At 38.0% G+C, this 15,366-nt stretch overlaps 2 protein-coding genes across 2 annotated transcripts; both read right to left on the minus strand.

The window, feature by feature from the left end:
- Positions 1 to 269: 269 nt before the first annotated feature.
- On the minus strand, positions 270 to 6,895 carry LOC100148249 (GTPase IMAP family member 9-like). Its single transcript, XM_021475893.3, has 3 exons — positions 6,858 to 6,895; positions 6,514 to 6,566; positions 270 to 3,439 (listed from the first exon to the last, which is right to left on the minus strand). The coding sequence occupies exons 2-3, from the start codon at positions 6,542 to 6,544 to the stop codon at positions 2,685 to 2,687; spliced, it is 786 nt and encodes a 261-aa protein (XP_021331568.1). The 5' UTR covers positions 6,545 to 6,566; positions 6,858 to 6,895; the 3' UTR covers positions 270 to 2,684.
- Positions 6,896 to 10,715: 3,820 nt separating this feature from the next.
- LOC137496010 (uncharacterized) lies at positions 10,716 to 14,479 on the minus strand. Its single transcript, XM_068222046.2, has 4 exons — positions 14,424 to 14,479; positions 13,801 to 14,103; positions 13,054 to 13,101; positions 10,716 to 12,838 (listed from the first exon to the last, which is right to left on the minus strand). Exons 1-4 carry the CDS (start codon positions 14,440 to 14,442, stop codon positions 12,435 to 12,437), a joined length of 774 nt encoding a protein of 257 aa, XP_068078147.1. The 5' UTR covers positions 14,443 to 14,479; the 3' UTR covers positions 10,716 to 12,434.
- Between the last annotated feature and the right edge of the window lie 887 nt (positions 14,480 to 15,366).

Raw genomic sequence — 15,366 nt, forward strand, 5'->3', positions numbered from 1 at the left:
GTGGATGTTTCCCAGAGATTGGTCGCGGCTGGAAGGGGGGTTCATTCTGCTGTGGAGACCCCAGATTAACAAAGGGACTAAGACGACAAGAAAATGAATGAATGAATGAATAAAAGCAGTTTTTAATTGTCAACATTATTAGCTCCCTTAAGCAATATTTGTTTTGGATTGTCTACAGGACAAACTGTTATACAAGGACTTGCCATATTACTAGGGCCAAAGCAAATCTGCAGACATTTTTTGCTATTTCTGCACAGAATTTTGGGTCACACTTTATTTTGATGGTTCGTTTGTTGAATTAAGTACTGTACATTGCATCTACATGCCAACAAATTCTCATTAGATTATAAGTAGACTGTCAGGTTGGGGTTAGGGTTAGAGTTAAGGCTGATTTATACTTCTGCGTCAAACGCTGACGTATGCTACAGCTCTGACGCATAGCCCTTCGACGTGGCCGTCGGCATCACTGACGTGCACCTCTCAAAAAATGTAACTACACGTCATAACAACGCGTAGCGCAAGCTCTGTGATTGGTCGGCTTGGTAGCACTGACGAGTCTGGGCGGGACCGAGAGCCGCGCGAATGGAGCGAGCCCAATGGAGCGATTGTTTGCAAGTGTGGAGTCCCGTGAAGGAGCTCCAGATGGAAAGTTATGTTTTGTGTTTACCTCATAGTTAAAGTTGTTGCATGTCCGCCGGTTCCTGCCTCAAAATGAGCGAGTTTGAGCCACTTGTACATCCAGGAAGTGTTCAGGAAAAGCAAAACAGCATCGAGGAAACTCGACACAGAGGAACATTTACACCTCACTGCCCACTAGCGTTTCGGAAGTGTTAATGCAGACCGACAGAGACAGCGCGCAGAAGTATAAATGCACAGCTGCGCGCGTTGCATGCGCCGTGGGTTATGCCGGTCACTTGACGCAGAAGTATAAACCAGGCTATAGTGTTAGTTGACATTGTGAGTGTCCACTAGATGGAGGTGTTCCATGATCTGGTATTCTTCTGGAGTTTTGAACAGGTGCGGTGTTTTGCCGTGTTTGCCGTTTGGACCAGGTGTGGAGTGTTACCTGTGATGTGCGTTTGGATAAAAACCAAGAGAACAGGACTGCGGGTGTTCATCCTTCCCTCTTCAGCTTCGGAGTTTTTTTTCTTTCAATTCTTGATTTAAGATTGTAAAATATTTGGACTAAAACACAATACAAAAACTCTCTCAGTAAGAAAAGCATTGATATAGCGCTGCTGCAAAAATCCAATACAGAACCAGAGAGATTCTGCAGATCTGTCAGGAGTGTCTGAAGGCAGCTCATCTGACACTTGTCCTCCTCAAATAACCAACTGTAACCAATTTGAGTGGGCAAATGCTCAGATTTGATGATGTCTGGCACTTTGGAGAGGTAATGTCAGCATTGTGAATCGAATAGTCACAATAGGGGGTGGGATTATGGTATGAGTGGATGTATGATATGAACAATAAACACATCAGCATGTTATTGATGCTATTTTAAATGCTTAGAGATCCCGTGAGGTTCATTATTGAGGAATTCATCCACAAACATGTCGCAGCATGATCATGCACGGTCACATCTGAAAATTGAAAACATCCCAGTCCTTTCTTAGCCAGCTTATTGACCAGATAATGGCAGCCATTCAGCATGTTTGGGATGCTCTTGATTTGCGTATACGACAGTGTGTTTTAGGTTCTGCCAATATTCACAATTCACAACCTGATTGACTAAGCGAGGGAGATGTGTTGCACTGCGTGACTGATACACCCCCCCCCCCCCCCCCCCCCCCCCCATTTGATCATATTTAAGGTGTGATGCACATGCAAATGCTTTAGTTTGTCTTATTCACTTCACAAACTCATACAAACGCTGAGAGCCTCTGAGTGACTGCAGGAGACACAATGGCATCAGGTCAGCATCAATTCATTTAATATGACAGTTAAACGCTACAGATTAAAACTATATAATTCAATTCTATACTAGTCCTGATGAATGGCAGCATCAGAACACATGCAATAATTCATTCAACATTTTTATTTCAAATCATTTCTAAGCAGATGTTTTATTTCCATAAATAGTTTTAATTTTGCTCACCATTATAGTGATCTGGGTTTGTTTTACTTGAGCTTTTGACTTCACAGCATTAGTTTTCCTCTTGTTGTATGTTGTGATTGTATGTTATGGCGTGTGTAACCACTAGATGGCACCAGAGGTTTGGAAAGGGTTATGTGAGATGAGAGAGTGCTAGAATAAGACAGTATCAGGCAGACTGAACTTGTAAATATAGAAGACACTCGTCCAACTCGTCGTCATTATTATAAGACGCAAACATGAGATGGTACCAGAGCATAGCAAGACAAATGCCGCTATAAATGTAAATACATTATGTTTTGCTGTGAATGATTTACAGGGAGAACTGCTGTCAGTAAGTTACTGTAGAGCAGGGGTCACCAATCTCGGTCCTGGAGGGCCGGTGTCCCTGCAGGGTTTAGCTCCAACTTGCCTCAACACACCTGCCTGGATGTTTCAAGTATACCTGGTAAGACCTTGATTAGCTTGTTCAGGTGTGTTTGATTAGGGTTGGAGCTAAAATCTCCAGGACACCGGCCCTTTAGGAACAAGTTTGGTGACCCCTGCTGTAGATTCTACATGGAATTGTTAATAGTGTATCATTATTGACCTATATCCCTATCTTCATTTTTACTACTGCTGCTGCTGCTGCTACTGCTAATAATCCCGCTGTTCCTCCTGTTACTACTGCTCCCGCTCCTATTACTGTTAATGCTGTTTTCCCATAGTCTATAGCTTTCTCCGTAAAAGCCTCCCATTCAATCTTTCGCTGGACTTTTTCATACATCTCATTAGTGCAGTGCTGTCCTCCATTCTCCTCCACCATCTTCTCAATCATCTCCATCAGTTCAGCGACCTGTGAGCGGTTTCCCATCTCTTCATTGTTGAACGAGTGATATCTCCGATTACATGCAGTTAAAAGAGCGCAGAGATCCGCACTTTCACTAATATACCCATACAGTGATAAATCCCCCAGATGATCATCATGAGTGAACAGAATGATGGTGTAGCGAGCAGCTTCTTCTCCGAAGTTCTTCTGAATCCATTTCACAGCATTATCCTCTTCAGCTGTGAATCTCCCATCCAGTCTGATGACCAGCAGAAACACATGAGGACCAGGAACAGACAGCTCTACACACTTTATAATTTCCTTCTTTATTTGATCTTCTGTCAGTCTTGTATCAAACAGTCCTGGCGTGTCGATGACGGAGATCTTCTTTCCATTAATCTCTGCGTCTCCTCTCTCACAGGTTTCAGTGACTGATACCAGTGAAGCCTTACTCACAAACTTATTTTGTCCCAGGATGGTGTTTCCGGCTGAACTTTTTCCTGATCCGGTTTTACCCAGAAGAACAATCCTGAGGTCTGATAAAAAAGAGAGGATGTTATTTAACTTTTAAAGGGCACATATGATGAAATACACTTTTGTAAGATGTTTGGACATAACTGTGTGTAGCAACACAACAAATCAACCCAGGCTCATTCTAAAACGTACCCCTGTATACATTTCTGGAGAACGCCAAATGCGTCCCAGGAGCTAAATTTTTATTGCAGTTTTTGTTTCCGTGAATCCACCAGAGGCCGCTGTGTATGCTTTTTTTTAGATCTCAAATTTTTCTTACGAGTGCCATTCTTGCCTGCTGTTCTCACGTAAATCCAACGCTGTCAACTGACTGTTTGACTGACTGAATGACTGACCAATTGACTGACCCACCCTCCTTCTTACCTAAACCCAACCAATAATGCTTTCAAAGGTACCAATTGACAAGCACCCACCCACTTCCCTAATCCAAACCGACGGTTTCAAAAAGCATTCCAGGAAAAGAAAAGCCCTCGTCTAATTTTTACCACATTTTCAGATATCACCACATTCTCACTCTGTTATTTACTTGTTTATTTTATTTATTTTTTTGCTTTTGTTTTTTTTATCTTATTGGCTTCCTGGAACGGTTCTTCACCACACTGTAAAAAAATCTGTAATTTTACTGTTTATTTGCGGCAGCTGGGGTGCCTGAAAAAAACATAAAATAATGGCCGTTAAATTACAGATATTTACTGTAAAATAACAGGTTGAAATACAGAAATTTAACATTAAGGACATTTTTGTAATTAAATGCTCGTTATTTTACGTTTTTTTTTCTTTTTTCTAGCACCCCAGGTGATTCTTTTTACAGTGCAGACTTGTACCCTACTATCGTGGTCAACTCCTCTCTTCATCTCATGCCCACCGACGGATATGTTGAGCTAACTGGACAAACCGGTAACAGCAGGAGAGCCATCCATATGGAGGTAAGCAGTCAGAAGGTAAGCGCGAAGAGGAAAAACATCATATACCGCCCCCTAGCGTTCATTTTAAAAACAAAATGCAGCCATACGTACCTCTAGCTACATAATTCACTATCTCCAGAAGCGTAAATAGGGCTACGATTTTAGAATGAGCCTATGTTGCAAGTCTTTTTTTATATTTCCTGATGTTAAAGTAGGATCCAAATCCCTGCAATTATGAGGCTGACCGCAACGTGAAGTAGGAGTGCGATTTCCTTGCCCACGAAATTGAGTGACAGCAGCCTATTAACATCTAAGGCATATACATATTTAAAAAACAGGACTTGCGCAAAGCAACTGGGATTAAAAGATCTGTGCACCTCTCTGTGATCATCTGCAGCTCAAGAATGAGTTTTACAAGTTTAACACGTTTTTAAAACAGATCATGTTTGTAATAAAGTAAGTTACAAAGGTAAAATCGCTGTAATTCATCACCACAGCCTCATGTCAGTACAATTATAAAAGAAGATGCTTCAATGCCAGTTTGCGAATGTTAAATCAGGTTAATTTTGTACATTAACATAACATCAGGGAATATTTACGTTTGTCCTGTCATATTTGCAGTCCCAAGTTAAACGTGTGTGTGCATGTTTGTGCAAACTTTGTAACGACATTATGTGTGACTCATCGTTGCAGAAAGGCTTTAATCAACTCCACAACAAATTCATTAAATAACCACAAGTTCTTACTGTGGTATTTCTCATTCTTATCTGTCACAGTGCTGTTTATTTGACATGAGGCGGTGCAGGGAATGTAAACATGTATGCCAACATTTGTCTCTGAAAATCCAAAAGAAAGGGTGGCTGTCAGAATAACTGTACTATGCACCAGGTTTCAGGCAGCCAGTGTGATTGGATACTATACCAAGGTTAGTGATCCGGGGGTTTTATAGACTGTACCAAAAAGTACAGGAAAATAATTGCAGTTTTCCAGGAGAAATAACAAAACGGGGGGGGGGGGGGGGGGGGGGGGGGGTAAATGGTGGGCAGGGAGAATAAGCTCATTTGCATTAAAGGCACAGGCAACAAAGACAGCTACAGTGTTCAGGGTTGAAAATCTACATGTTGAGAAAGATTTGACAAATAATCTGATGGCTTATTAGTGCTGAAATCTTACATATTCTGGAGACACAAAATACTTCTCAAGAAGAAGTTTGTTTTTGTGAATTGTGGGGACATTACATAGGTTTTCACTGTCTTTATACGGTACACGCTGTATTTTGTATTGTCCTAACCCCATCCTACCCCTAAACTCAACCTTCACAGAGAACTGTGGACAGTTTTACTTTCTGAAATAAACTAATTCTGTGTGATTTATAAGCTTTTGAAAAAAAGGAGGACATCAGCAATGTCCTCATTCACACACACACACACACACACACACACACACACACACACACACACACACACACACGCACACACACACACAACTTTGAGGTAAAGTTGGTTTTATATTCACACATTCGTTAATTGTTTAACAGTGACCACTTCTGACATGTGCCCTATATTATTTATCACGGTACTTTGATTATTTCAGTATGAAATCACATGAAAGTAAACAATATCAGCACTCAACAGAACAATGTTGTATTTTGATAGTCATTCAATCATTCATTTTCTTTTCGGCTTAGTCCCTTTATTATTCAGGGGTCGCCACAGCGGAATAATCCGCCAACTTATCCAGCATATGTTTTACGCAGCGGATGCCCTTCCAGCTGCAACTCATCACTGGGAAAACATCCATACACTCTTATTCACACACATACACTATGGACAGTTTAGCTTACCCAATTCACCTATAGCGCATGTCTTTGGATGGTGGGAGAAACTAAAGCACCCGGAGGAAACTGGGTGCAAACTCCATGCAGAAATGCCAACTGACCCAGCCGAAGGACGAATCAGTGACCTTCTTGCTGTGAGGCGATCGTTCTACCCACTGCGCCACTGTGACGCCCTACTTTGATAGTCATTGGCTGCTAATATGATTTCCTTATTTAGAATTTGCAAAGATTACTCTTCTGAAAATCTAATATTAAGGAGGAAAGTCTGAAAGTGTGAATATAAATATAAATGTACCCCAATAATAAACAATAGCATGAACGAGTTAAAACTCACCTGCTGGGACATTGTTGTTCCTCCTCCGCATCTTGTCTTCAGTTTAAAATGATCTTTGGAAATATATGTGTTTGATTAGAGAACAGATATAGGCTATTGCTTTTTTATGCAGTTTATTAATAAAAAAACTTTTCCCACTTTTTATTGTCTAATAATGTATGTCCTCTGTTTTACTTCTGACCAAACCAAACCAATCAGCTAATTCCTGCTTAATTTTCCTGTTTAAAAAAACACACAATTATCTTTTAATTATTGTAGACATATATAGTTAAACATAATGTTTTGTGGTTTGCGACACAGAGGTCTTTCACTTGTACCAAAATAAAATAAAACATAACACTCACCGTTTAGCTCACACTTGTGTTCAGTACTCTTCTTTACTGGTAAAATGAAGCTTCCTTAATTGAAACTATAATGTGTTGTTTAACTGGTCTGACTGGATTGTTTTAAAGTGAGAGCAGCATATAGCTAAAGATAACTATTGTCAAAAGTTTAACTATTTAAAATACACACAATCTGTTTAGTTCCAATAAAGAAAGAAAGAAAGAAAGAAAGAAAGAAAGAAAGAAAGAAAGAAAGAAAGAAAGAAAGAAAGAAAGAAAGGAACCCATAAATAAAGAAAAAAACTCATCTCTTTCCCAGAGATGGGTTGCGGCTGGAAGGGCATCCGCTGTGTAAAAGCTTGCTGGATAAGTTGGTGGTTCATTCCGCTGTGGCGACCCCGGATTAATAAAGGGACTAAGCCGACGAGAAAAAAATATAGAAATGAAAAGAAAGAAAAAAAGAAAAGAAAGAATTAAAGTCTTTTTCCTGCATAATTACATACATTTGGATTTGCTCTACAGTGTTTGGACTCTGCAATGAATATTAAGGCAAACTGAACTGAACTTCAACTCTGAAAACTGATCTGACACTGTTTCAATTCACTATAGTCTTCAAACAAATAAAGATTAATCGAATTTAATAGATTTTTATTTTTTTTTTGCTCTGTAAAGTACTGACATCAGTTTAATCATTTTAACGATGGCTACATTAATGAAAGTTCATATTTTTAGATTTTAATATTTGGAGTGGTTATGTTTATCTCTCGATTTTATTATATCTTGATTTAACATTTATGGCAAGGATTATGTTAAACAATAAGGCATTTCAACAGTGCATTATTCAAGACAGAATCGTGATGAAGATTATACATCAAAGGCTTTATAATACAAAGGGGTTAAAGAGTAAGTAGGGAAGTAGGGAAAGCATACTTAGCAAGCCTCAATCTTTGCGTAAGGAAGGCAAAAGGGTTTGGTATAAACAGCGCCCTTGTGTGTGCATTATCTTTAGGTGCAACGATCAAATGGTCTAAATCTTGTGAAGTTAGTTTATGTCAGTGGCAAAGCAAACGTGTGACTTCAGGCTTTATTGTTTATAATCAAACAGAAGGCAGTTAAAAGGGCCACACCGAATCTGTGAACTTTTTTTTCCTTTTTTTTTTTGCTATTTCTGCATATAATTATGTAAAAAAGAGAGAATTTAATCCGAATGATTTTAGGATAATTATACCTAAAACTTAAACCATGAAATTAAAAACAAAACAAAAAAACTTTCTTTAAGGTTTACAATGGACATTCTGTTAGAACTGTCTGTTTAACACAGTATAAAGTTTGTTGTGACTTAATAGATAGATTTACAGAATTGCTATGATGATAATAAATAACTATAAACATTGCTATAATTCATTATGAGCATGAGCATGACCAAAGCAACAACAAGTAAAAACACAGAGTAAATAGACTGCACCCAAACAGCTCAAATTTGCATAAAAATGTCTCTGACCAAAACTACGTAGATAAAACAGATGGTATGAAACATCCTCTTCCTCATTGTGCGAGTTATTATAATAATACATTTATATTAATTTTGCTATGGTAATACAACTACTATAGTAACTGATCTGTTGTGGTGATTCTACAGTTGCTATGGTAACACAACTACTATAGTAACTGATCTGTTGTGGTGATTCTACAGTTGCTATGGTAACACAAATACTATAGTAACTGATCTGTTGTGGTGATTCTACAGTTGCTATGGTAACACAACAACTATCCTAACTGATCTCTTGTAGTGATTCTACAGTTGCTATGGTAACACAACTATTATAGTAACTGACCTGGGGTGCATTTCCCAAAACCATTGTTAGATAACTAAGGCTGTAACGTTCGTTCATACATAGTTTGCCAACAAACATTCGCAAACTGCGTTGCAAACTTGTGCACTTGTAACTACACCTCTGGAGCTGTGGTTAGAAACATAATTTTAAAGTTTAAACAATGGATCTGTGACTACAGGTTTTGAGAAACACTCCCCACTACATCGTTTTTTTCCCAACCCATGCATCATACTATGATAATTCAGCCGCAAGTTACATCGTAATTTGGGAAACGCACCCCTGCTGTGGTGATTCTATAGTTGCTAAGGCAACAGTAACTATAGTAATATAAACAAACGATACAATATTGTACTTTTCTACAACTATAGGCCACAATATTCATTAACAGAGATATAAACAGACAGGTAAATACTTTAATTTTAAAGGAATACCTGCAGTTTGGTTTAAATCACTAGTCTATCATTAGACTTCTGCAGGTAAGGAAGCTCAAAACAGCAGAAGAGAGCTTTAGGTGTTAATCTGGTTTATCAAGATCTTACCTGAATGTGGGGGAGGATTGGGGGATTAATACTTTCTTTTTGAAAATGATTTCCTTAAAGCTGAAGATGCCTTGATGTCAAAAACAGCTCTCAGGTGTCCTGCAGCTATTATGTGTTCGACAGTAACCTCATGAGATTGCTGCCTGCACTTGTGTTTATATCTATTTGTACGCTTCGTGATTACACACATGGTTTTGAAATTTAATAGCTAAATTTATCCAATCATTGTAAAAGTCAGTGAATTAATTGAATCTTCATCTGTCTCGAAATTAGACAATCTTAACAGAGCGTTTATTCATTCATTCATTCATTTTCCTTTCGGCTTAGTTGCTTTATTTATCCAGGTCACCACAGCGGAACCGCCAACTTATCCAGCACATGTTTTTACACAGCGGAAGCCCTTTCAGCTGCAACCCATCTCTGGGAAACATCCATACACACTCATTCACACTCATAGACTACGGACAATTTAGCTTACCCAATTCACCTGTACCCCATGTCTTTGGACTGTGGGGGAAACCGGAGCACCTGGAGGAAACCCACGCGATCGCTGGGAGAACATGCAAACTCCACACAGAAACGCCAACTGACCCAGCTGAGGCTCGAACCAGCGACCTTCTTGCTGTGAGGTGACAGCACAACCTACTGCACCACTGTATCACCACTTACAGAGCATTGCATATAGAATTAAACTCTGATGCATTTAATTACATTGTTGTAAAATATACTTTATGTAACAAACAATTCTGACAACAGGGTTGAGGATCCACTATGTGGTGTCTTTATTCATTTGAGCACAGACAAACAATCCAAATAGGAGGGAGCAGCAAGTTTAAGGGCAATCCAAAAGAGTAGTCGGGGTCAAACAAATGAAAAATGGTTTGTAATGCTACAGGAAATAAACAAGACTTAGCAATGAGGTGTGTGTATGTGTGTGCGTGCGCACTGTTTTTATGGTCCATCTGATTAGTCCTTGATGAGCTTCCAGCTGTGTGTGTATAATCAGGGGGGATCAAGAATAGGTGTGTGCGTGCACTTCCCATTATGGGAGTTGTAGTTCAATAATTTGGCACAGGCTAGATCACTGGAGATCTTGTGTGCAGTACTTAGTGTGCACACAACAAGGTGTTAAATATAACCCTTTATTACTTTACTGTCACACTGTTTGCACAGTTGCTAGGCGATTAAATTACTTTACTCATACTTCCAACATTAGAGTAATAATAAATTAGAGGAAACATACTGCATATATATATAATTCTGTGTGGGTCTATATACTCTATAGGGAATCAACTGAAAACAAAAAGTCTGATTTTCAGGAAAGTTTTTATTTAGAAACACACAAAAAATGCAGAAGACGTAAGAATCAGAGCAAATACAAATCAAAATACTAATTAAACAACTAAAAACGAACAAGTATTGATTATAAAAACTTAAATTTATTTAATTCACCACTTTGTAGAAAATATAACAAGCTGTTATTTGACTGAAGACAACACTCATAAACCCATAAACCATTTATTGCAGCAGAACAAATAAATGCATTATGCTTTATAATCAGTGTGCTTAAAACATTTGCCCTTTTACAGTATTTTTTAATTATTCATGTATTTATTTCATTATTATTTAGCTATTGTTGGATTCATTTTTTTAAAGATTCAAAAAGACTGAAATCTTTACTAATTTGCAAAAAAAAAACTGCAAACTGTCAACACTGATTTAAAAACATTGACACTCAGCACTACATGAGGATGTCTTGCGTAAAATGTCTTAAAAAGCTGAGTTTGTGTTTAGCTTTATGCAATTGCATATATGCACAGTTAAAGTCAGAATTATTCACCCTCCTGAATTATTAGCCCCCCTCTTTTTCCCCGTTTTAAGGTGCAGTATGTAAGTTTGACACCCAGTGGTTAAATTAAGTAGTGCATTCCTGGATCAACCCACATTTTCACTCGGATCCTCCTCTGAGTCCATGCAAGTGCAGGTAGGCAGATTGACGAGAGTGCTAACAATGCATGTTTGAATGGCATTTTACATGACATGTATTGCCATACTACTGAAAGCAGCAGCAGCAGATAAATAAAGTAAAATAAACAGTTTGAAACTGAACTTTAGAACTGAGACTCAGTGCCAACAAATATCAATTATTCAGCAGGTACATATGATGATAATGATGAGTTCATTATATTACAAACCCTACCATGTTGTTGGAGTGCAGTGAGTGCACTATTCTGTGCTTCTGAATGGCTGTATTTACATATCTGTTCTGTTTTGTCTAGTGCAAACATCCAAATTGCTGATCACTGCAAATCTCGTCACATAGCGTGTTGTTAGCACACAAGGTTGCAATGTAATCTGTTCACCTAATGTTTACATTCCTAATATTTATATTATTTGCTAATTAATAACCACCCCACGTGGAACTCTGAATCTGCGTCTCGTTTCAGAGTCTGCTACTGTCCACAAGAGGTCACATTTTCAGTTGCAGACGCATACATTTTGAGAACCTTCCTGACTGAAGGAATCTAATATTCTGTTTTCGATGAAGGCTGAAATACAATTAGCTAAACTGGCTTTAGATGGGTTAAAACAACCAAAACAAAGACAGTGTTCCAGCACGTAACACACATTTTCAAAGCAAAATATTTGACTTCAGCATTGTATTTTTTTGCACAGTATTTTTCAAGATACTAGTATTCAGCTTAAAGTGACATTTAATAGCTTAACTAGGTTAATTAGGCAAGTTAGAGTTATTATGCAAGTCTATGTCTAACACTGGTTTATAACATTTGAGAGAGAAAAAAACAATTCAGAGTTAAGCGAATCATTTTGACTTTAACTACATGTGGATTTATGTATATATGGTGTTAAATGATCTACAGTTTTGCTTACGCAGAGTGATTGGTACATCCAACATATTCTCAAGGCATTTCCTAACTTGAATCAGTGGCTAATTTGTATGATCTAATTCGCACAATTTAGTACGATTTGCTTATCCCTAATGACGATTGGGTTTAGGAGCCATTTCGTATGACTGAACTTGTACGAATTAGCCACTAAACTCACAAAGGTAAAATAGTTACATTTCCTCATGTGATCAGGTTGGGTAAAACACAAGTACTGAAAGTGCTGAAGAAGTGACCAATGTATTTTCAGGTTCAATTACTAATAATAATGATAACAATAACATAAATGATAAAAATAAAAACTGTTGAGCTAAACATTTAATGAGATGCTGCAGTGGCTTTTTTCTTAGTTTTTTTCTTGTGGGTTTTAGGCGTCGTAGCCTTTGTATCACCTGCAGCTGCTTTTTTCTTTGTTTTTTTCTTCTGGACTTTCGGCATCGTAGTATCTGTACCAGTTGCAGCAGTTTTTTTCTTTGTTTGTTTCTTCTGGGTTTTCGGCATCGCAGCATTTGTTCCAGCTGCAGTGGCTTTTATCTTCGTTTGTTTCTTCTGGGTTTTCGGCATCGTAGCCTTTGTACCAGCTGCAGCTGCGTTTTTTCTTTGTGTTTTCTTCTTAATCTTACGCATCATAGCCTTTGTACCATCAATAATAACAGCTTTTTCGACCCCTGACTCCTTCATTTTCCGGATTTCCTTTTGCATTTTCTTATACACCAGCTCATCTTTACACATGGGTGGGAAAAGTTTATGTTAAATTGATGTTCAATGATATTGAAGGCGTTATCTTGGTAGAATGCATGTATGAGACACAATATCCAGTGAGCCTCATTTATTTAGAAATGAATACTACTGATAAGAGTATTTAGAAACCTAAAGTGAAACATTAATGCTCATGTATGGCTTTACAAGCATTTCTTTCAATTCAGAAATTGCTCACCTGGCATTTTGGAGACAGCGAGATCGCTTAAGCCCATTGCGATGATATCTGTATACACAAAAGAGTTAAAGTAAACCAAAAGTACTGTCAACATCATAAACAGTCATGGGCGGGGCAAGTTCAGTGTGACTGGGCGGGTTTATGCTAACAAGGCGAATACGATAATGGGCGTGGCCTCTGTAAAGTGACTCATTTAGGGCGAATCTAAACTTATACTGCAGTACAATAATCTATCATGAGCAGGACTTGTTAGTGTGACTCACTCAGGGCGGCTTTATGCTAATATGGGACAGTCATGGGCAGGGCCTGTTTAATATAACTTACACAGGGTGGGTCTATGCTAATTATTGCACAGTCATCGGCAAAGCCAGTTCAGAATGTCTGACTCAAGGCAGGTCTATGCTACTATAGCAGTGTCCATCAAGAGTCGTGGGCGGGGCCTGTTTAATGTGACTTACTTAGGGCATGTATATGCTATTTATGGCGCAGTCATGGGCGGAGCAAGTTCAGAATATCTGACAAGAGTCGTGGGCGGGGCCTGTTTAATGTGACTTAAATATGGCAGGTATGCTAATTATGGTACAGCCATGGGCGGGGCCAAATATAATTTATTTATAATTTAATGACATTTTTTAAATAAATGTATGCTGTTTAATATCTTAAACTGCAGTCAGAACATACTGAATATACTAGATATAGAGGCACATTCAGCTGTTAAATCACTGTAATATGTACATATCTACATACCGGAGATCTTGTCACCATCTTCATCTTCTTCATCTTCATCATCATCATCATCATCGTCGTCGTCGTCGTCGTCATCTTCTTCTTCCTCCTCAACATCATCATCATCTTCCTCATCTTCATTTTCTTCCTCCTCCTCCTCCTCATCATCATCTTCCTCCTCCTCTTCCTCATCTTCTATGTCCTCATCATCTTCCTCATCTTCATCTTCCTCATCATCATCTTCTTCATCCTCATCTTCATCTTCCTCCACCTCATCATCTACATCACCATCATCATCTTCATAATTGTCTTTATAGTCTTCATCTTTAATAATGACCAAAATGAGAAGCACAGAGTCACAATAAATGCCAAACATTTGAAAACATTTGCTTTATGTCACATCAACAAACTCTCTACCTGAGATGAGTGCATGTTTATGAATATACTGTGAAAAAGGTTAATAAAAGGCATATGAAAAACATCTACAAAACCATAACCATAATAACCATACATTTGACAGAAGGGTTAATAATGTAGTATATTTACAGTATTTGAACGTAATCAATAGTGCAGAATTCCTGTCCTAGCTGTCTAGTCTGTGAGTGTTTGTTAGATTAGTGGATGTTAGATTAGTTTAGACTGACCTTCTCCACTTGATGACATTTTGCCTCCTGCAGTCACTCAGATCCACGGTTCATCTGAATATGAACTGAAAAAGAGGAACTTATATAGTCTTCACTGCATCCTGCCTTTAATATGGGGAAACACCCACAACACACTCTCTGAAGAAAAATGCTGCATTCCAAATGAGCATGACGAGCAGATTTATGGATGTTAATAAATAGGATTTAATGTGTTTTAGATTAAAAAACTGTCAATCTTACATAAAAAATGGTTAAATATGGACAAATGCAACCATTGGGTCATAAAGTGTCATTTAAATTTAATTGAAAAAATTACCGGACTTTGGGTTTGTCCATATAAATCCCAATGTTTGGTCAGAGACATTTTTTTATGTACTTTTTTTTTTTTTTTTTTTTACATTTGAAATCTACACCACATGCTATGAATATCATTATATTTAAAAAAATTTGGCTATTGTAACCCAAGGTTGGGTCAAATATAGACAAACCCAACCATTTGGTTATAAAGTGTCATTTAAATTTAATTTAATAGAACTTTGGGTTTGTCCATATTTTATCCAATTATGATAACACAACTTTTTTTTGAGTGTTAGATTTTTTACAATTTCAAATCTATAGAGGACACCACATGCTAATAAAGCCGCAGTCACACTAGAATTTGAGCATGTGAAATTCCAGCCTGATGTCACGAGAAAACGTAAGTATTTTACGTTTTGCCAATTTAGTGGCTAATTCATATGAATTTGTACGAGTTCAGTCGTACGAAATGGTAAGATTTTAAAAAGGAGGCGTGGCACCTAACCCCAACCCTCATTGGGGGATGAGCAAATCGTACTAAATTGTACGAATTAGATCGTACGAATACATACGAATTAGCCACTAAATGAAAAAGTTACGAATTGCCGTGAGATTGTGTTGGAAATTCTTTTGAACATTGCAGCAA

Source organism: Danio rerio, chromosome 1, assembly GCF_049306965.1.
Source record: "Danio rerio strain Tuebingen ecotype United States chromosome 1, GRCz12tu, whole genome shotgun sequence".
Taxonomy (NCBI): domain Eukaryota; kingdom Metazoa; phylum Chordata; class Actinopteri; order Cypriniformes; family Danionidae; genus Danio; species Danio rerio.

Excerpts from the sequence above, each read along its gene's own strand:
- LOC100148249 (XM_021475893.3), bottom strand. The coding sequence starts at position 6,544 with ATGCGGAGGAGGAACAACAATGTCCCAGCAG. Across the intron at positions 3,440-6,513 it reads GAACAACAATGTCCCAGCAG|ACCTCAGGATTGTTCTTCTG; the intron begins GTGAGTTTTAAC and ends CTTTTTTATCAG.
- LOC137496010 (XM_068222046.2), bottom strand. Across the intron at positions 13,102-13,800 it reads AGATGGTGACAAGATCTCCG|ATATCATCGCAATGGGCTTA; the intron begins GTATGTAGATAT and ends TTGTGTATACAG. Across the intron at positions 12,839-13,053 it reads CGCTGTCTCCAAAATGCCAG|ATGAGCTGGTGTATAAGAAA; the intron begins GTGAGCAATTTC and ends CCATGTGTAAAG.